The sequence below is a fragment of the Microchirus variegatus genome (genome assembly GCF_963457635.1).
Source record: "Microchirus variegatus genome assembly, chromosome: 7".
NCBI lineage: Eukaryota > Metazoa > Chordata > Actinopteri > Pleuronectiformes > Soleidae > Microchirus > Microchirus variegatus.
Genome location: NC_139808.1, coordinates 24,064,159 through 24,084,788, shown reverse-complemented (window position 1 = coordinate 24,084,788; position 20,630 = coordinate 24,064,159). Strand labels below are relative to the sequence as shown.

At 43.1% G+C, this 20,630-nt stretch overlaps 2 protein-coding genes across 2 annotated transcripts; both read left to right on the top strand.

Annotated features, from left to right (window-relative positions):
- Positions 1 to 8,254: 8,254 nt before the first annotated feature.
- Positions 8,255 to 15,697, top strand: LOC310929266 (von Willebrand factor A domain-containing protein 1-like; the record flags this gene model as incomplete). The annotated part of the gene is made up of 6 exons (XM_083891989.1): positions 8,255 to 8,339; positions 9,762 to 10,301; positions 11,651 to 11,929; positions 13,559 to 13,846; positions 15,304 to 15,579; positions 15,678 to 15,697. The coding sequence occupies 6 exons, from the start codon at positions 8,255 to 8,257 to the stop codon at positions 15,695 to 15,697; spliced, it is 1,488 nt and encodes a 495-aa protein (XP_083748115.1).
- A 2,710-nt stretch (positions 15,698 to 18,407) lies between these two features.
- Positions 18,408 to 20,539, top strand: LOC310929265 (olfactory receptor class A-like protein 4; the record flags this gene model as incomplete). The annotated part of the gene is made up of 4 exons (XM_083891988.1): positions 18,408 to 18,686; positions 18,951 to 19,211; positions 19,926 to 20,171; positions 20,327 to 20,539. The coding sequence occupies 4 exons, from the start codon at positions 18,408 to 18,410 to the stop codon at positions 20,537 to 20,539; spliced, it is 999 nt and encodes a 332-aa protein (XP_083748114.1).
- Between the last annotated feature and the right edge of the window lie 91 nt (positions 20,540 to 20,630).

Below are 20,630 nucleotides of genomic sequence, written 5' to 3'. Positions count from 1 at the left end.
ATCTGTAATCACAACCACGATAAATACATTTTTGTATCTTGACTGCATCATCATGGTTTGTCAAATGTATTTAAGTATTATCCTGCACAGTGTTAGAAGTACTCTTATTTATGCTTCAAATCCACTTCATTCCTTACGCCGATTGGCTTAATTTGCATTGCAGGTTTTAATTTTACACACAAAACACATGCTCTAAACTTAATATTACTGTTAAATATGAAATATTTGCTCTATGCTGTTGAATGAATGCGTTACTCGTGATTTTTAATGTTGGAACAGGGCATTTCTCTCTTTATGAAGGCAAAAGTCAATGATGTTTTGCTGAAAATGCAAATGCGTTTTCATGTGCACTTCATTTTTTAAGAGCAATCATCCGTAATTTGATTCTAAAACACTTTTTTTAACCTCATCTCACCACGTCCTGATTTAACTATCACTAAATGAATTTGTCCGTGAAACATCTTGCAGCACTTCCTGGACTGGACTGTCGGAATAGGATTTATTTCAACAAATATAGTGTTTAATTCTTTAAAGGGGAAATAAGTAGTTTATAGTGCCATCTAGAGGGGAGGCTGAAATTTACAACAAAGACCTGCTGCTCTGCTCACCCCCTCGTCGTCTTTCTCCGTGTCAGCAGATGAGGTTCGTGACGCGAGGGAGAGGGCGAGCTACCGCGGCCGTAGCAGACGAAGCAGAGAGAGAGGAGGCGGGACTTCCGCTACAAGTAAAGAGACACTTGTTTGTTCTCTCGCGTTTGTCCTTACAGGCTCCGGTAGAAACATGGAGTCTCGCTGCTAACGGTGGCTATGCAACCGCAGTCCGCGGTCATGTTATTTAACATGACTTTTTGAAACACTACGAAAATGAAACAAAAACTATTACACAGCAACTAGACAATGCAGGAGCACATAATATGTATAAAAAAGTGGATTTTGGGTTATATAAACCCATAAAAACTACATATTGTACCTTTAAATTAAAGTTTTTAAAGTTTCATTCTTCTTCCAGGAGCAGATAAATGACTGTATTTTTGGGGGTCAAGAGGCAATAAATGCAGGCTTTGACGTAGAAAAACTGGCAAATTTAAAGAAAATGTTTAGACTTTAGCTAAGAAAGCGATCCCTCCAAAAAAAAAAAAAACTGGAATGCATGGAATGTCTTTTTTAATTAATTTGCAGCTTCATTTTTCAGACAGAAACCTGAAACCATTTAAAGACTTGAGAAGTAGCCTGTGTCTGATGTTGCTCAGTAAACATCATTTATCTCTGCAGCGCTGCGAGTAGCCTTCATGGCACAACATTAGCCACTTTAATGACATCTTTGTTTGCAGAGCACTTTTTAAAAAACAAACCACAGTGTGGACCAAAGTGCTGTACAAGAAGAATAAATACAAGCATTCGGGACACGATAGCCCTTCGAACAAATAAAAATAAATGAAAAGACATAAAACACGGGTAAAAGTAACAGCGTTTTACGATAAAACAAAAAGCCTCTTTTGGAGAATGCTAAATGGAGAAAAATCCTCGTTATTTTCATGACACGTTATCACTCTTTCTTCCTCTTCTTTTGTCAGGACAGAGCCTCCATTATGTTAGGATTAACGGGGCCAAAAGACCATATGTCATTATCTCGTTTATATTATTATTATTATTATTATTATTCAACTTTCTTCTGTTTCATGAAGGTATTATTAGATGATGTTTCTTGTTCCGATTGATTTTTTTGCCTGTTTATTTTCCTGCCCTACTTCATTTTCCCTCCTCCGTATGCATTTTTAATGATTATGGTCTCTTTAGCGGCGATAAAATATGCAGAGCAACTGCGAGAGGGAAAGACGAACAAAATAATTACGGACACTCTTGTCGTGTTTAATCTACTGTAATTCTAAGAATTAATGTCACCGTGTGAGTTAATTATAATACATTATGGTATCAGATATAGCAAAAAATAAGGAGCTGTTGCTGAAGAGAAACATGGTTCTTTGGATATAAGACGTCAAAATTGCCTCTGAGGAGCGATGATGGTTGAGATGGAGAAACTAGTGTGAGCTTGTTCTTTCTCTCGCTTTCTTTTTGCCATTTTATAATCTACAGTCTAAATCTCGCCCTGCTTTCGTGTGATAAACGACTCCTGCGACCAATCGCTGTCATTAATCATGTAACCGTAGCTCAATGAATTCTCACGAATGCAGTATTTTCTTGTCGTGTTTGCATATGCCGTGGTATTTATGAGACACATCATACACCTGTTATCGCTGCTTCCTCCGCCTTAGCATTAACTCAAGGTGCAGTGTGACGTTCATGACATCAGTCCCGTCTTTGATTCCCTCAAAATGAGTGATCTTTTCTGAATATATGACTCTGTGCAGTCATGCCTACGGTACACAGTGCACCTAATAAGTCACCATGGTTGAACTTGTTTTTAAAAACTTGCTTCTCAGCGAGTTCATCTTTGAAGCTGCTGTCAGAAGTTTTACATATAATTGGATCAAATGACAGCGAGAATAATCACATTCTTTCTGCTTATTGTTGAGGTTTTTGATGCCAAATTTAGGCAGATATTCCTCTTACTGTTTTAGTCCAGTCTCAAGACTTGTAAATATATGACGGAGTGTTAGGGCCAAACTGAAAAAACAAATATTTAATCTTTCAAGAATAAAGTCGTAATATTATGAGAATAAAGTCGGAATATTACAAGAATTAACTTGTAATGTTTTGAGAATAAAGTTGTATTATTATCAGAATAAAGTCGTAATATTATGAAAATAAAGTCATAATATTTTGAGAATAAAGTCGTAATATTATGAGAATAAAGTCGTAATATGAGAATAAAGTCGTATTATGAGATTAAAGTCATATTATTATGAGAATAAAGTCATATTATGAGATTAGTCATATTATTATGAGATTAAAGTGGTAATATGAGAATAAAGTCGTAATATGAGAATAAAGTCGTATTATGAGATTAAAGTCATATTATTATGAGATTAAAGTCGTAATATGAGAATAAAGTCGTAATATGAGAATAAAGTCGTATTATGTGTTAAGAATCTAGTGGCGGAGGACCCGAAAGCAGACAGAGACGGAAGTAAAATTTTAAACAAAGATATTTATTTACAAAAAGGGTGATAACAAAAAACGACTTCTCAAAAGCGGAAGTGAATGAGGGAATAGTGTGAGGGAGAGAAAATGAGTAATGCAGCTGTGACAGGTTTGGCTCGGCGATCTGGCAGCGTCCCTTTAAGGAACAGACTCACGGAGTAGGTGAAGTGAGTTGGAGAGATTCCCAGGAGAGTAGGGAATGCAGGCGAGGACCAGAGACTCTCGAGGTGCAGGAGACGTGGCGACCTGGAGCGAGGAGAGACGGGTAAGTATCCAGCGAGCAGGTCAGTTTAAAGAGACAGTCTTGTAGCATGACTTTACCCACGAACTGAGAACAACGATCTGACGCCGGTGAAGAGGAACGGCTCCGCTTATAAGTCCTCCTGATTGCAGATCAGGAGCAGGTGAGGCGGAGCCGCGCAGGTGTAGACAATCACCGGCGTCTTGAGTGAAAGTAGGTCAACCACGCCCCCTGCAGAGAGAGAGGAAGGGAGAGCACAGAGCAGCACCACAACAATAATGACAATAGTAATAAAATGAAGGAAGGTGCGGTTGAGATCGTGACAGTACCTCCCCCACAAGGAGCGCCTCCTGGCGCTATGCCAGGCTTGTCTGGATGGGCCCGGTGGAAGTCCCTCAGCAAGTCTTTGTCCAGGATGAAGTGACGAGGAACCCATGCCCTCTCCTCTGGACCATACCCCTCACAGTCAACCAGGTATTGGTGGGCCCTTCCCCGACGCCGAGAGTCTAGGATCCGTCTGGCAGTGTAGGCTTCCCCCCCGTCGATGAACCTGGGTGGAGGAGGAGGGTTGGAGGGAGGGACCAGCTCGGACTCCACCACGGGCTTGAGAAGTGAGACGTGGAAGGTCGGGTGTATTTTGAGGGAACTGGGGAGCTTCAGACGGACCGATGACTGGTTGATGATGCGTTCAATGGGGAAGGGACCGCTGAAGCGGGGAGCCAACTTCCTGGACTCGACCTGCAGGGGGAGGTCCTTAGAGGAGAGCCAGACCTTCTGGCCAGGTTGGTAGTCTGGAGCAGGGATAAGATGGCGATTCGCTTGTCTTTGCGACTGAAGGGAAGATCGTTCCAAGGCCGATCGTACCTGTCTCCAGACAGCTTGGCAGCGACGAAGGTTGGCCTGGACGGAGGGGACGGCGATCTCTTCCTCCTGGAACTCGAAGAGAGGAGGTTGGTATCCGAGCGACGCCATGAAGGGAGAGATGCCTGTAGATGCAGATGTGAGAGAGTTGTGGGCGTATTCAACCCAGGGAAGCATGGAGCTCCAGGAGGCTGGGTGACGAGCAGCGACGCAGCGAAGAGCGCTCTCCATGCTCTGGTTAGCACGTTCTGTCTGGCCGTTTGATTGTGGGTGGTATCCGGAGGACAGGCTGACGGATGCGCCCAGAGCAGAACAGAATGCTTTCCACACCCTGGATGTGAATTTTGGGGGCCACGGTCCGAGACAATGTCAATGCAGAACCCGTGGAGGTGAAAAACGTGGTTGGCAGTTTGGGAAGGGGAATATAGTGGACCGCCTTGGAAAAACGGTCCACCACCGTCAGGACTGTAGTATTGAGGCAGGAGGGAGGCAGGCCGGTCACGAAATCCACGGCGATGTGCGACCAGGGACAACGAGGAATGGACAGAGGGTTAAGGAGTCAAGCAGGTGGTCGATTGGACGTCTTTCCCCGGGCACATGTGGAACAGGCGGCGATGAAGGTGGTTGTGTCTTTCAGCATGGAGGGCCACCAGAATTGTTGCTGAAGGAACCGGAGGGTGCGAGCCGTTCCGGGGTGACAGGTGAGCTTGGAATTATGGGCCCACTGCAGGACCTCCGACCGAGCCGAGTTGGGGACGAATAGCCGGTTGGGGGGTCCATTCCTCGGATCAGGTTCCTCCTGCTGTGCTCGACGAACCGCCTCCTCCACTGGCCATGATGCTGCCCCCACGATGCAGGAAGGCGGGACGATGGGACCGGAGGAAGAGGAAGGAGGGTCAGGAGAGAATTGGCGTGATAATGCATCGGGTTTAACGTTATGGGAGCCAGGCCGGAAGGTGAGAGTGAAAGTGAAAAGGCCCAAAAAGAGAGCCCAACGTGCCTGTCGGGAGTTCAGCCTCTTGGCGCTTCGGAGGTAGGCGAGATTTTTGTGGTCAGTCCAGACGATGAATGGATGTGAGGCCCCCTCCAACCAGTGCCTCCACTCCTGTAACGCCATGACTACAGCCAAAAGTTCTCGGTTGCCCACGTCGTAGTTAACCTCGGCTGGAGACAAGCGACGACTGAAAAAGGCGCAGGGGTGTAACTTCTGGTCAGAAGAGGAGCGTTGAGACAGCACAGCCCCCACCCCGGTGTCGGAGGCGTCCAGCTTCACAATGAACTGCAGGCTGGGGTCCGGGTGGGAGAGGATGGGAGAGCGGAAGTAAAAAGTTCCTTGAGGTGTTTAAAAGCGGCATCGGCATCGTCGGACCAGGAAAATGTTTGTGCGGGTGAGGTGAGACGAGTGAGGGGTTCAGCCACCTTGCTGTAATTCCTGATGAAACGCCGGTAAAAATTGGCGAATCCCAGGAAACGCTGCAGCGGTTTTCTTGTGGATGGTGTGGGCCAGTCTTTAACAGCGCTGATCTTGGCTGGGTCTGGGGATAGATTCCCTTGGTCTACGATAAATCCCAGAAAGGGGACGGAGGAGGCGTGAAAAGTGCATTTTTCTGCTTTGGCGTAAAGTTTATTCTCTAGCAGTCTCTGTAACACAAGACGGACATGCAGGACATGTTCCTCTTCGGTCTCTGAGAAGATCAGGATGTCATCGAGGTACACGAAGAGAAACTTGTCCAGCATGTCTCGTAGCACATCGTTGACCAGGTGTTGGAACACAGCGGGAGCGTTGGTAAGTCCAAAAGGCATCACCAGGTATTCGAAATGTCCCAATGGTGTATGGAACGCAGTTTTCCACTCGTCGCCCTCTCTTATGCGGACCAAGTGATAGGCGTTACGAAGATCGAGCTTGGTGAAGATCTGGGCCTTGCAGAGTGGGCTGAATGCTGCATCCAGGAGGGGAAGGGCGTATTTATTGTGAACCGTTATGTCGTTTAGGCCGCGGTAATCGATGCAGGGCCTCAGAGTTCCATCCTTCTTCTGCACGAAGAAGAACCCTGCACCGACGGGAGAGGAGGAAGGACAGATGAGACCCGCGGCCAGCAACTGGTTCACATAAACCTCCATACTGCTGCGTTCAGTCCGGGACAGGTTATACATCCGACTGGAGGGAAGCGAAGCACCAGGAAGGAGGTCGATTCCACAGTCGTACGGGCGGTGAGGTGGAAGAGAAAGGGCCAGTTCTTTTGAAAAAACCTCACAGAGGTCGTGGTATTCCTTCGGGATGGACGACAGGTCTGGAAGCTTAGGTGGTTTGGGCGTAATCGTGAAAGTGGAGGGCATAGCCGAGTGAAGACAGGGGGAGTGACAGGCGACGCTCCAGCCGGAGAGTTGACCAGAGGACCAGTCGAAGTGAGGGTTGTGGAGAGCCAGCCAAGGAAGACCCAAGACGACAGGAGCAGACGACGCCGGAATGAGGAAGAGCTGGATGAGTTCGTGGTGATTCCCGGAGAGGATGAGGGAAATGGGTTGGGTGCGGTGAGTCACCGTCGCCAAACATCTTCCGTCGAGGTCGAGAATCTACTTTGGCTTGTGCAGAGGAACCGTAGGAATCCCAGCCTGGGTTGCGACCCGTAGGTCGATGAAGCAGTTGTCGGCGCCAGAATCGATCAGACAGGAGAGAGAGAGGGATTGCTGAGACCACCGGAACTTGCCAGGAAGGGAGATTCGTCTGCGAACTGGACAGGAAGTAGCTCCGCCAGCCAATACTCCTGCATGTATTGACGGACTCAATCTTTTGGTCGTAACGGGCATGAACCTCACAGATGATCTGGACCCCCACAGTACAAGCATGCTCCGCTCTTCAATCTCCTGGACCTCTCGGTGGATGTGAGTCGTGCCCGACCCAGCTGCATAGGCTCGTGAGGGACAGAGAGAGGCAAGGAGAGAGACGACGGAGCGAGTGGAAGGGATGACGGGGTGGCTAGGGTTAGCGGAACTGTGCTAGCGACGAAGTGTGACCGATTAGCTCTTTCACAGCGTCTCTCGTGTAGGCGGTTATCTAATTGAATAGATAAGGCGTTGAGAGAGTCGAGATCGGAGGTGTTATTTCGTGTAGCTAGCTCGTCTCGAAGTTCCCCGTTCAAATTCCGCGTAAACATTGCTCTAAGGGCAGAGTCATTCCAACCGCTCTCAGCCGCATGGATACGAAAACGAATAGAGAATTCATTGACCGACGAGTTACCCTGGGTGGTGTTGATTAGACGTGTGGCTATGTCAGAATCTTGGAGTGAGTGATTGAACAATTTACGGAGTTCGGTGGTGAAAGACAAGTAGGTGATAGATGACGGAGCAGTGTTACAGAGCATGGCTGTTGCCCATTGAGCTGCCCGTCCTGTCAGCAGGTTGACAATAAACGCTATCTTTGCGCTATCAGTGGGAAATGTGAGTGGCTGTAAGTTGAACACTAGTGAACATTGAAAAAGAAACCCCGTACACTTGCCAATCTCACCGGAGAAACGTTCTGGGATGGGGATGAAAGGTTCCCGAGGTAGAGATGAGGGAACAGAAACCCCGGAACTACTTTGAGCGGCGTCCCTCCTCGTGTTAGCAAGGAAGGAAGTAGCCGCAGCCGCTGGCTGGTTAGCAGCCATGGAGATGTGAGCGGAGAGTTCCTGTATTGCGTTTCTAATCTCCGTGAGTTGGGAGTTGTGACGCCCAATTAAAGTGCCGTGTGAAGCGATAGCTTGACGGAGTGAATCTAAGTCCGCCGGGTCCATAATTTGGTCAGATTGTTATGTTAAGAATCTAGTGGCGGAGGACCCGAAAGCAGACGGAGATGGAGGTAAAATTATAAACAAAGATATTTATTTACAAAAAGGGTGATAACAAAAAACGACTTCTCAAAAGCGGAAGTGAATGAGGGAATAGCGTGAGGGAGAGAAAATGAGTAATGCAGCTGTGACAGGTTTGGCTCGGCGATCTGGCAGCGTCCCTTTAAGGAACAGACTCACGGAGTAGGTGAAGTGAGTTGGAGAGATTCCCAGGAGAGTAGGGAATGCAGGCGAGGACCAGAGACTCTCGAGGTGCAGGAGACGTGGCGACCTGGAGCGAGGAGAGACGGGTAAGTATCCAGCGAGCAGGTCAGTTTAAAGAGACAGTCTTGTAGCATGACTTTACCCACGAACTGAGAACAACGATCTGACGCCGGTGAAGAGGAACGGCTCCGCTTATAAGTCCTCCTGATTGCAGATCAGGAGCAGGTGAGGCGGAGCCGCGCAGGTGTAGACAATCACCGGCGTCTTGAGTGAAAGTAGGTCAACCACGCCCCCTGCAGAGAGAGAGGAAGGGAGAGCACAGAGCAGCACCACAACAATAATGACAATAATAATAAAATGAAGGAAGGTGCGGGTGAGATCGTGACATTATGAGATTAGTCATATTATTATGAGAATAAAGTCGTATTATGAGAATAAAGTTGTAATATTATGAGAATAAAGTTGTATTATGCGAATAAAGTCCTAATATTATGAGAATAAAGTCCTTTTCTTATGAGAATAGAGTCCCAATATTATGAGAATAGTTGTAATATTATGAGAATAAAGTCGTATTATGTGAATAAAGTTGTAATATTATGAGAATAGTTGTAATATTATGAGAATAAAGTCGTATTATGAGAATAAAGTTATAATATTATGAGAATAAAGTTGTATTATGCAAATAGTCCTATCCTTATGAGAATAAAGTCCTAATATTATGAGAATAAAGTTGTATTATTATGAGAATAAAGTCATAATATGTGAATAAAGTTGTAATATGGGAATAAAGTCATAATATTTTGAGAATAAAGTCATAATATTATGAGAATAAAGTCGTAATATGAGAATAAAGTCGTATTATTAGATTAAAGTCGTAATATGAGAATAAAGTCGTAATATGAGAATAAAGTCGTATTATGAGATTAAAGTCATATTATGAGATTAAAGTCGTAATATGAGAATAAAGTCGTAATATGAGAATAAAGTCTCATTATGAGATTAAAGTCATTATTATGAGAAGTAAGTGGTATTATGAGAATAAAGTTGTAATATTATGAGAATAAAGTTGTATTATGCGAATAAAGTCCTAATATTATGAGAATAAAGTCCTATGCTTATGAGAATAAGGCCCTGATATTATGAGAATAGTTGTTATATTATGAGAATAAAGTTGTATTATGAGAATAAAGTTGTAATATTATGAGAATAGTTGTAATATTATGAGAATAAAGTCGTATTATGAGAATAAAGTTGTAATATTATGAGAATAAAGTTGTAATATGAGAATAAAGTTGTATTATGAGAATAAAGTTGTATTATTATGAGAATAAAGTTGTATTATTATGAGAATAAAGTTATATGTGAATAAAGTCGTAATGTGGGAATAAAGTCATAATATTTTGAGAATAAAGTCATAATATTTTGACAATAAAGTCATAATATTATGAGAATTAAGCATTATTTAAAAAGAAAATCTGTTAATAAAGGTGTGAATAACTATGTTAAATTGTGTCCTCCTGTCCACAGTGTTGACCTGCTGTGAAGGGGACATCCTCCTTCTGCTGGACTCTTCGGCAAGTTTAGCAAACTACGAGTTCTCGCGCCTGCTGCTCTTCACGGCCGAGCTGCTCCGCCCCTTCACTCTTGGCCACGGTCACGTGAGAGTCTCCCTGCTGCTGGTCAGCACCAGCCCCAAACTAGAGTTCGGCCTGAACGTCCACAAAGACCAGGACAGTCTGCAGAAAGCCCTGCGGCGAGTGGGACACCTGCAGGGAGACACCAACACAGTGGCGGCACTCAGGGTGGCTCTGCAGCTCCTGACAGAGACAGAGGAGGACGTGCCCAAGGTATTGTTGTGGCTGACTGATGGCGTGCAGCCTGGAGACGTGGATGAGCCCATAAAGCAGCTGAAGGCACAGGGAGTGTCTGTGCTCATTGTGTCCACGGTTCATGGAAACTACCGAGTGTTACAGCGTGCTGTGACTCCTCCTCTGGAGTCTCACCTCTACGCTGTGGACATAGATGATGTTGACATCATCACAGAAGATCTGAGGAATGCCATAATCAGTACGTGTGTGTGTGTGTGTGTGTGTCTTTATTAGGCCACCTGTCGTCGTCATTCACCTGTCCTCATCACTCACCTGTCCTCATCATTCAGCCTGTCATCGTCATTCACCTGTCCTCATCATTAATTCACCTGTCCTCTTCATCATTCACCTGTCCTCATCATCATTCACCTGTCCTCATCATTCAGCCTGTCCTCGTCATTCACCTGTCCTCATCATCCATTCACCTGTCCTCTTCATCATTCACCTGTCCTCATCATCATTCACCTGTCCTCATCATTCACCTGCCCTCTTCATTCACCTGTCCTTATCATTCACTTGTCCTCATCATTCACCTGTCCTCCTCATCTACCTGTCTTCATCGTTCATCTGTCCTCTTCGTTCACCTGTCCTCATCGTTCACCTGTCCTCTTTATTCACCTGTCCTCTTTATTCACCTGTCCTCATCATTCACCTGTCCTCTTCATTCACATTCACCTGTCCTCTTCATTCACCTGTCCTCATCATTCACCTGTCCTCATCATCTACCTGTCCTCATCGTTTATCTGTCCTCTTCGTTCACCTGTCCTCATCGTTCACCTGTCCTTTTCATTCACCTGTCATCATTCGCCTGTCCTCGTCATTCATTCACCTGTCCTCGTCATTCACCTGTCCTCATCATTCACCCCTGTCCTCGTCATTCACCCCTGTCCTCGTCATTCACCCCTGTCCTTGTCATTCACCTGTCCTCATCATTCACCCCTGTTCTCGTCATTCACCCCTGTCCTCGTCATTCACCTGTCCTCATCATTCATTCACCTGTCCTCATTATTCATTCACCTGTCCTCATCAATCACCTGTCCTCTTCACTCACCTGTCCTCTTCACTCACCTGTCCTCATCATTCACCTGTCCTCATCATTCACCTGTCCTCATCATCCACCTGTCCTCTTCGTTCACCTGTCCTCATCGTTCATCTGTCCTCTTCATTCACCTGTCCTCGTCATTCACCTGTCCTCATCATTCATTCAACTGTCCTTGTCATTCACTTGTTCTCTTCATCATTCACCTGACCTCGTCACTCACCTGTCCTCATCATTCACCTGTCCTCGTCATTCACCTGTCCTCTTCATCATTCACCTGTCCTTGTCACGGGAACTCAGTTCCCACAGCCAATAGTAATGTCCTCTGAAGTCATGGAAACCGGACTGTGTGTGTGTCAGTGGAGTCAGTGCTTAGCAACACAAGAGCTCAGCGGCAGATGTCAGAAACATTATTTTTAGACAGAAAATGTGAATTACTGCAGATTTATTTGCTCCAACGTCTGTACTTCATCTCCTCTTACCTCTGCGTCCTCTCGTCTTATCTGTAGAGATAATTCGTGCAGAGCGGCTGGATGTGGTTCACTTGACTTCCCACAGTGCTGTGCTGCAGTGGCGCCCTGTTCTGAGAAGAGATAGCGGTTATTATGAGCTCCAGTATAACTCCATGTCAACAACAGACCCTGAGAGCAGACGCAGCCTCTCTGGTGACTCCAGCTCGGTGGAGCTGATTAACCTCCAGCCTGATACCACGTACACAGCGTCTCTCCGTCCAGAGTCCAATCAGAGGCTGTTTAACACACTCTCTGTGACTTTCAAGACACTTCCTGGTAAGATGGATTCAATCAGATTTCCCCTTCAAATACAGGTGGGGGGGTTTTTTATCACTCAGAAAGAGGTCATTCTTAAAGCTGCAGTATGTAACTTTTATTGTTTTTATTGCTATTAATATATATTATCTCAAGCAATACTATCAGACTTGACTGAGGGAGCGTTGGGGTGTATCCACCAGCGTTGCAGGGGAGGGTGTTTTTCAATCAGAATAATCCATAAGTGTTTTCGGTGACCTGATTGCAGACGTTTCACGTGTGAACTCATTTGACAACGGTTTAAGTGTTACACAGACATTTGTTTATATTCAAAAGGTTACACACACTTCCTCAGTATATGTTGTTTGCCAGTTGAATTGTGAACGGTCATATTTCCATTTTCTCCAGAGAAAGCCAGTACAGAGTTGATGATCGACATCGTTGAACCAGTCAAGCGCTTGACAAGAGGGTTGTTTTCTTCTATACAGATACACAAGAGCCCATATCTGCGCATTTATAATTAAAAACTAATGTAAAGCTGCACAGCAATCCAAATCATGTGAGGATTTCTGCAGTGTATCTGTTTTACTCTAATGCCGAGGTCAGGCTTTATGTTTTATAGTGAAGGGAATCTCTGCGTGGACAAAAGTAAAGCAAGAGTGTCATATTGGTCATATGATGATTGGCTGAATCAGGTGCAAACGTGTAAAAAATGTGTAAAAAAAATGTGTATGTCCCTATACATGTCATATTATATGGGTTGCCGTTTGTAAAGCGGTTCATAATGAAAATAACGCAATGTTTTGTCACATTTACATTTCAACAATGCTTGAAAAAGTGGTTTGAATTTTTGAAAAGTCCCTTTTTTAGCACATTTACAACACATACACATTTGTATTAAATAGTAGAACCTAAATGTTACACCTAAATGTTAAATGTTAAATGTTAAATGTAAATGCTAAATCTAAATGATAAATCTAAATGCTTTCTAAATCAAAATGTTAAATTTATATGCTAAATCTAAATCTAAATGTTAAATCTAAATGCTAACCCTAATCAAAATGCTAAATCTAAATTTTAAATCTAATGCTAAATCTAAATGTTAACTCTAAATGCTAAATCTCTATCTAGATGTAAAATGTAAATGCTAAATCAAAATGTTAAATCTAAATCAAAATGTTAAATCTAAATGCTTAATTTAAATCTAAATGTTAAATGTAAATGCTAAATCTAAATGTTAAATCTAAATCTAAATGTTAAATCTAAATGCTTAATCTAAATCTGAATGTTAAATCTAAATGCTAAATCGAAATGTTGAATCGAAATGCTAAATCTAAATGTTAAATCTAAATGCTAAATCAAAATCAAAATGTTTTGGGTAAAACTAAATATTTAGCTAATATGCAAATTCACACTGCCGGTAACCGGAAGTACCTCACAGATTTTTCTCACAGATCAGCACAAATATCACAGTTATCATTTTAAATATGTTACTCTCATATCATGAATCATGTCGCAGTTTCAGTCAGAATAATTAGCAATTAGATATTTAGCTAAAAATCATTTAGCCATAACTTCAAGCTCTGCATTCCATCTTTTGTAGCTTTGATGCTATCAGTCCTCACCTCTCTTACCCGGGTCTTCCCTCAGGTGTTTTAAGCCCGTCGGTGGTCGTGGTGTCAGACACCGGCCCTCATCAGATCCATGTTAGCTGGGGTCCCTTGCAGCCGACTCGGGTCCAGAGATACACAGTGGAGTACGGCGCTATTCCAAGTGGAGAGGTCCGGACAGTGAATTTACACGGCCGGATAAACTCTACCTTACTCACTGGACTGAAGCAAGGCACTGAATACCTGGTCACGGTCAGTGCTCTGCACGTGGACGGAAAAGAAGTGGTCATGTCAGTGAAGGCATGCACTCAGGACAGCACTGAGGAGGGTACACTAACACTTTGACATGTACATGACATGTTTGTGTGTAATGTTTGAGTATATATCATTGGTTTTTACCAATAGCTCACTGTCAAAGTGCATCAGGGCAAATTGATCATTTTCTGAATTTCAAAAATTCATCAAAATTATTCCTTAATATGTTTGCAAATATTTTCAACGGATCCTTGTTCAGGGCGATGCCGACTATTATGATGGTAAATTTCAAGTCATTTCGAGATACTTTTTGTTTTTGAGAAGAAAGTCAGCTCACTGTCAAAGTGTATCAGGGCAAATAGATCATTTTCTGAATTTCAAAAATTCGTAAAAATTATTTCTTAAGAGCTTTGCAAATTTTTTCAATGGATCCTTGTTCAGGGTGATGCCGACTATTATGATCGTAAATTTCAAGTCATTCTGAGATACTTTTTGATTTTGAGAAGAAAGTCAGCTCACTGTCAAAGTCCATCAGGGCAAATTGAGCATTTTCTGAATTTCAAAAATTCATCAAAATTATTCCTTAAGAGGTTTGCAAATTTTTTCAAACGATCCTTGTTCAGGGCGATGCCGACTATTATGATTGTAAATTTCAAGTCATTCCGAGATACTTTTTGATTTTGAGAAGAAAGTCAGCTCACTGTCAAAGTGCATCAGGGCAAATGGATCATTTTCTGAATTTCGAAAATTTGTCAAAATTATTCCTTAAGAGGTTTGCAGATATTTTCAACGGATCCTTGTTCAGGGCCATGCCGACTATTATGATGGTAAATTCCAAGTCATTCCGAGATACTTTTTGTTTTTTAGAAGAAAGTCAGCTCACTGTCAAAGTGTATCAGGGCAAATGGATCATTTTCTGAATTTCAAAAATTCATCAAAATTATTCCTTAAGAGGTTTGCAAATTTTTTCAACGGATCCTTGTTCAGGGCGATGCCGACTATTATGATGGTAAATTTCAAGTCATTCCGAGATACTTTTTGTTTTTGAGAAGAAGCCCTGATACACTGTCAAAGTGTATCAGGGCAAATGGATCATTTTCTGAATTTCAAGAATTCATCAAAATTATTCCTTAAGAGTTTTGCAAATGTTTTCAACGGATCCTTGTTCAGGGCGATACCGACTATTATGATGACAAATTTCAAGTCCTTCGGAGAGACTTTTTGTTTTTTTTAAAAAGTCAGCTCACTTTCTCTCGCTCAACCGGTCAGCGAGATATGCCTGTCACTGACAGACAGACAGACGCAACTTACTTTATAGATCCATATTCACTGTACATTTAAAAGACTTATTTTAAGGCTACGAAAACCACATATTTTTTTTTATTTTAAGTGATTATACACTAAAATTAATAATAATAGGGCAAATCAGGGCCTTTGACAGTTCCTGTTATAATGTCTCCTACTTTTCTTAATCAGCTTTACAAAACTAATTAAAACTTTCTTTCCTTCATCAATCCTTCCCTGGACCAGCTCTGCCTGCACTGGCCGACCTCCAGCTCACCCCACTGGAGTGTCAGGAGGTGCAGGTGGCGTGGAAGGCCTATCGAGAAGGAGTGAAAGGCTACTGGCTCAACTGGGAGAAAGGAAACTCCAGAACATCCTCCTCAAAATCCTCTTACTTCCTGCCTCCTATGTCTCGTTCAACTAGGCTCTCACACTTTGGCCAGAGCGGCCGAGTGTGTGTGTCTCCGGTGTACAGCTCGGGACGAGGTGACGGCGTCTGCTGTGCTGCAAAGAGTCACACAGGTGCCTTCATATCAATATTATTCATACATCTATTGCTGTGTTTATGAATATTTGCTATGGTGTTCAATTCCTGTTTCTGTGTCTCTGCTCTCTGTTAGATTCCAGACGCTGGGGTTAGCGGTGAGGAATAACACCCGGATGCATCAGAAGTATTATTTATTAAGTGTAGTTTAGTAATTTTCATGTAGAAATAAATTATTATGTTGGAAAATGTTTTATCACTTCACTCCAGCTCTCTGTCATTACCATGTCGGAGTAAAACCTATTTACATTTCCCTTTTTTTTCTCCTTTTATCACATTGCTGCATCACATTTGTCCAGATTATGGCACTTTTGTTTGAAACAAACACTCCTGCTGTTGTTGTATATGTACAAAATGTGTTTTTATCACAAATTAAATGAGAATTGATAAGTAGATTTTTATTTAAAAAAATATACACGCATATGCATTTGGTTTGTTGTTCTTTTGCAATGTAAAGGAACAAAGACACCTGCATTCAAATCTGTAGCACTCTCTGTTACTTGGTTGTTTATGGGGCCATCTAGTGGCGCCAGACTGTAAACACTATATTCTATTTAAAGGTCCCCTATTGTGCAAAATCAACTTTTTAATCTTTTAGTACTTATATTTGGGACTCAGGGGGCCAAACCAGTCCGCAAAATGTGAAAAAACAAGACTCAGTCAAGTTTTAGTGGTTCCACTTTGTGTAAGTATAGGCGATAAAACATGCGATGTTTACACCTCCCGACCAAGTGACGACAGTGCGGACATTTCACCGTGAATGTTGGCACCCCGCCAGGCAGAGTACTTCACAGCTCCAACATAGCTCCCCCTTGTCCCTGTGAAATACGAGACTGCAGGCGAGGGAGGAAGAGTGGCTGCACAGCGGAGCAAAGTGTTTTACACAAACTTCCAGCCTCAGAAGATTTTTGTGCCCAGTGGATATATTTTATTTATGAAAAAAATGTTCACAAGCTTCACAAGCCCTTTGTTGTTGATCGTGTGTGTAAATTCCTATGCTGGAGGGACACCTTGAACGCACCAGTTACGTGCCTGCAGTTAGCGAGTGGCATGTGTGGATCGGTGATATGAGGAGCACGCTTTTGAAAGCACTGCAGAAAGATGTAGATGTTGTCCTACATTTCTTCTCAACCAAAGGCTGCCTTTCTGTCGTGTTTCCACGTTCTCTCCTGGTGTTGTTGATCCACACACCAGTTGGAGCCGCAGTTACACTGGTACGTTCAGGGTTTTTTTCTAGCATGGGAATTGACATACACGCTGCGCCACGCGGCGCATTAATCGTTTTTCTTCGATTTTTTTATGATCGCGAGAAGCCAAAATTGTGGTCACTCTATGCATTACGGTGAAGCGCAGTAACAACGGGTAAACGGACATTACTATGGGGTATATGGAGCAGGGGTTGTGACGACGGTGCATGACAATAGGTGATAAGTGGCGAAACAGTATGGCTGTGGATAGTAAGTTAGATCGACACTCCCCTGGAAGCAGTGGATGTGTATTTACCTGGGTCCCATTCACATGTAAATGATCAGGCACAAAACCGAGCGTTCTGAAAAAGGCTGTTTTGGCAGAGTTATTGAACTGCTATTGTGCTTCATCCTTATGATATTTTGACTAAAGCATGACACAGACATGTTCATTAGGGCACCAGGACCTAGTTTAAGTTGGGTTAATAGGGTATAATATGGGACCTTTAAATAAGTGGTAAAGCACAATTTTATCCTGCTACTTCACATAAATGACTCGTTTAGAATGATTTCAGGTCTTTAAGGATGTGCCTAAATCCATTTAGAGGGGGTATAGATAATATTAATTAAAATATATATATGCTAATAGACGATTAGCATAATCATTTTAGTTTAAACATACAGTATAAACAGAGGCTATAAGAATGTGTACTATAAAGAGTGTTTTATATCCTTTTTTTCAACACAACCTAGGCAATCGTAAAAAAAAAAAAAAGTACTCAAAATGTTTAAAATCGGATTGAATTGGTGACATTTGGAAATACGTCACGGTTCAAAGTTCTCGTTTTTATGAACAAAAACAAATGAAAAACACGTCTACTTTGTGACTTCCGCACAATTATTGCGACTTCACATCACGGCTAAACATAAAATGAATCACAACTTTGACTCAACAACACATAAGAAGACGAAAAACACACATTTTTAAAGCCTGAATATGTGACCTATAAACACACACCCCCAGGATGTCCAAATAGGAGTTGTGTATTATTCCCATGGCAAATTTACCATAGATAGTGCCACGTGACCAATAAAGGTGAACTAATCATTTATAGTGTGGAGTCAACATTTGTCTTCTAAATATTTGGTCACTTCTAATCTCTTGCATTTATCTATGAGCTCTAATTGTTTTCAGTATCGAGCTGTTAGCAGTGACATTAGCACTGACCTCTAATCCTAGTAGTTTTCTTTTTAATTTAAAAACAATTCCATTCATATGCACATTAGCGCGAACAAAGACGTGTCTGCGTCACCATAGGATAATGACATTATGACTTAAGTTGCAATCAAAGCACATTTGACTCAGGGAAGTTTGATTAATCTCTTGTGTTTCATTAACGTGCACCTGGAGCTCCCAGAGGCCACCGCTACCATTTTTGCTCAGTGGCTTTGTGGTAAGGGGCCAAACCTTCTCCCGTTCACCGTTCAGTGTGACAATCATCCTGGTGCTCACAGATGTTAGCAGCACGTTAGAGGCTGAACACTGAGTTACAAACAAAATGAAGACGATCGCTGCTCAAACCTCTCCACGCGCGAGGTTCGTTAGAGCCGTGGCTGCGATGGAGGACTCGATGAACCACGACGAAGACATGGACGAGCTGGTGGGGATGGGACTGCGCATCTCCGTGTCATCGGCACAAGTCTCCTTTTACATGATCCTGGTGGTGATGGGCATCCTGGGTAACGCCACGGTGGTCGGCGTGATCGGCAAGAGCGTGATCCTGGAGAGCGGCAGAGGACGCTACTCCGACATCATCATCATCAACATGTCCCTGTCAAACCTGATGGTGTCGGTGATGAGGAACATGCTGCTGATCATATCTGACCTGGGACTGGAGGTATGAGGTCAATAGCTTAGATTAGATTAGATTAGATAGATAGATAGATAGATAGATAGATAGATAGATAGATAGATAGATAGATAGATAGATAGATAGATAGATAGATAGATAGATAGATAGATAGATAGATAGATAGATAGATAGATAGATAGATAGATAGATAGATAGATAGATAGATAGATAGAAATTGTTTTAGCTAACTTTCAGCTAACTTTTAGCTGATAGATAGATAGAAAGAAATATCTCTCTCTCTCTTTACAGCTATACTCATCTAAAGAGTGGTGTCAGTTCCTGATGGGGATCTGGGTGTGGCTGCGGTCGGTCAACGTGTGGTCAACACTGTACCTCAGCGCTTTCCACTTCCAGACTTTGAGGCGCGTGACTCCCACCATCATGAACCTCCGCGGGTCCCGGGGAGTTCCCAGCTCACTGCTCAGCCTCGCCCTCATCTGGCTCCTAAACTTTGTTTACTCCATTCCCGCTCTGGTTTTCTCCACGAATGGCAACGTGAACACCACAGAGGTGAGACGGCACGTTTCGACCAATTTACCAGCAGTTATGTTATATGATTGTGTAAATCAGTGCCATCGGACCGAGAATAATCACTGTTAATGACCACAAATCCATCCATGTGTGCTTTTGTTTCATTTATTTTAGTCATTATGTTGTTATGGTTATTATATTGTTCAAAACAATGTACGGCACAGCACTAAACACTAAGCACTATCATTCAAAAGTGTGGGGTCACTTAGAAATGAATAACATTAAATGAATCAGAAATACACTCTTGTTAATGTGGTAAACGACTATTCTAGCTACAAACGTCTGCTTTTTAATGGAATATGTACATATGTGTATAGAGGCCCATTTCCAGTGTTCTAATGGTACATTGTGTTTGCTAATGGCGTTAGAAGGCTATTGGATGATTGGAAAACCATTGAAAACCCTTGTGCAATGATGTTAGCACAGCTGAAAACAGTTTTGCTGCTTCTTTGACGAAAGGGCAAAATTATTATTTTGAAAAAAAATCATTATTTCTAATCTTGTCAATGTCTTGACTATATTTTATATTCATTTTGCAACTCTTTTGATGAATAAAAGTGTGACTTTTAATAAAAAAATTATATAGGTGACCCCCAACTTTTGAACGGTAGTGTATATGAGACCAGCTTTTGGTCACATCACTCTAATCCAATAGTATTTATTCATCTAATGCTGAGTGTCTTCTCCTTTCAGACTCTGATGCTGGTGAGCAGCACCACGCGCCCCCTGCTGGGCTGCGTCTGGAACTTCCCCTCCACCTACAGTGGCCTCGCTTACGCCACCACGTCTGTCGTGATCCACGAGACGATCCCCGTCATCCTGATGGCCGCCACCAACCTGGGCTCCCTGTACACGCTCTACATGCACGGCAGGACGCGCAGCTCCACGCCGGACGCGCCCGTCATTAAACGAGTGCCGGCGGAGAAACGAGCAGCCAAGGTGAGTTTACAAGTTTACAAAGTGGCTCTAAAGATCTGAAGAGCAGTAAATAACTCAATCAAAATGTAAACTATACAGGGAACCTGTGTTTTTTTAACTCAAAGTGACTGTGTCAATGTGTTGGAGCCTCACTTCTTCTCCTTGGATGATTTCAGGTGATTCTGGCTCTCATCATGCTCTTCATTGCATCGTGGGGAACGAGCATCATCTCTGTAAACTACTTCAACTACAGCCAGGGCACCTCGCCCGAATATCTGCTGGTCCTGGCGCGTTTTGCCAACATCATCTTCATCGCCATGTCCCCTGTTATTCTGGCAGTCGGCCACCGGCGACTGCGTTCTACGTTCAAGTCTTTGCTTTCACACTGATGGAGAGAGAAATTTGGATTTTGACCTATAGCTTACCCAGTGAATTTGACTTTTTTCTGGCCCATACGATAGTTTATTTCCTTCTCTTCAC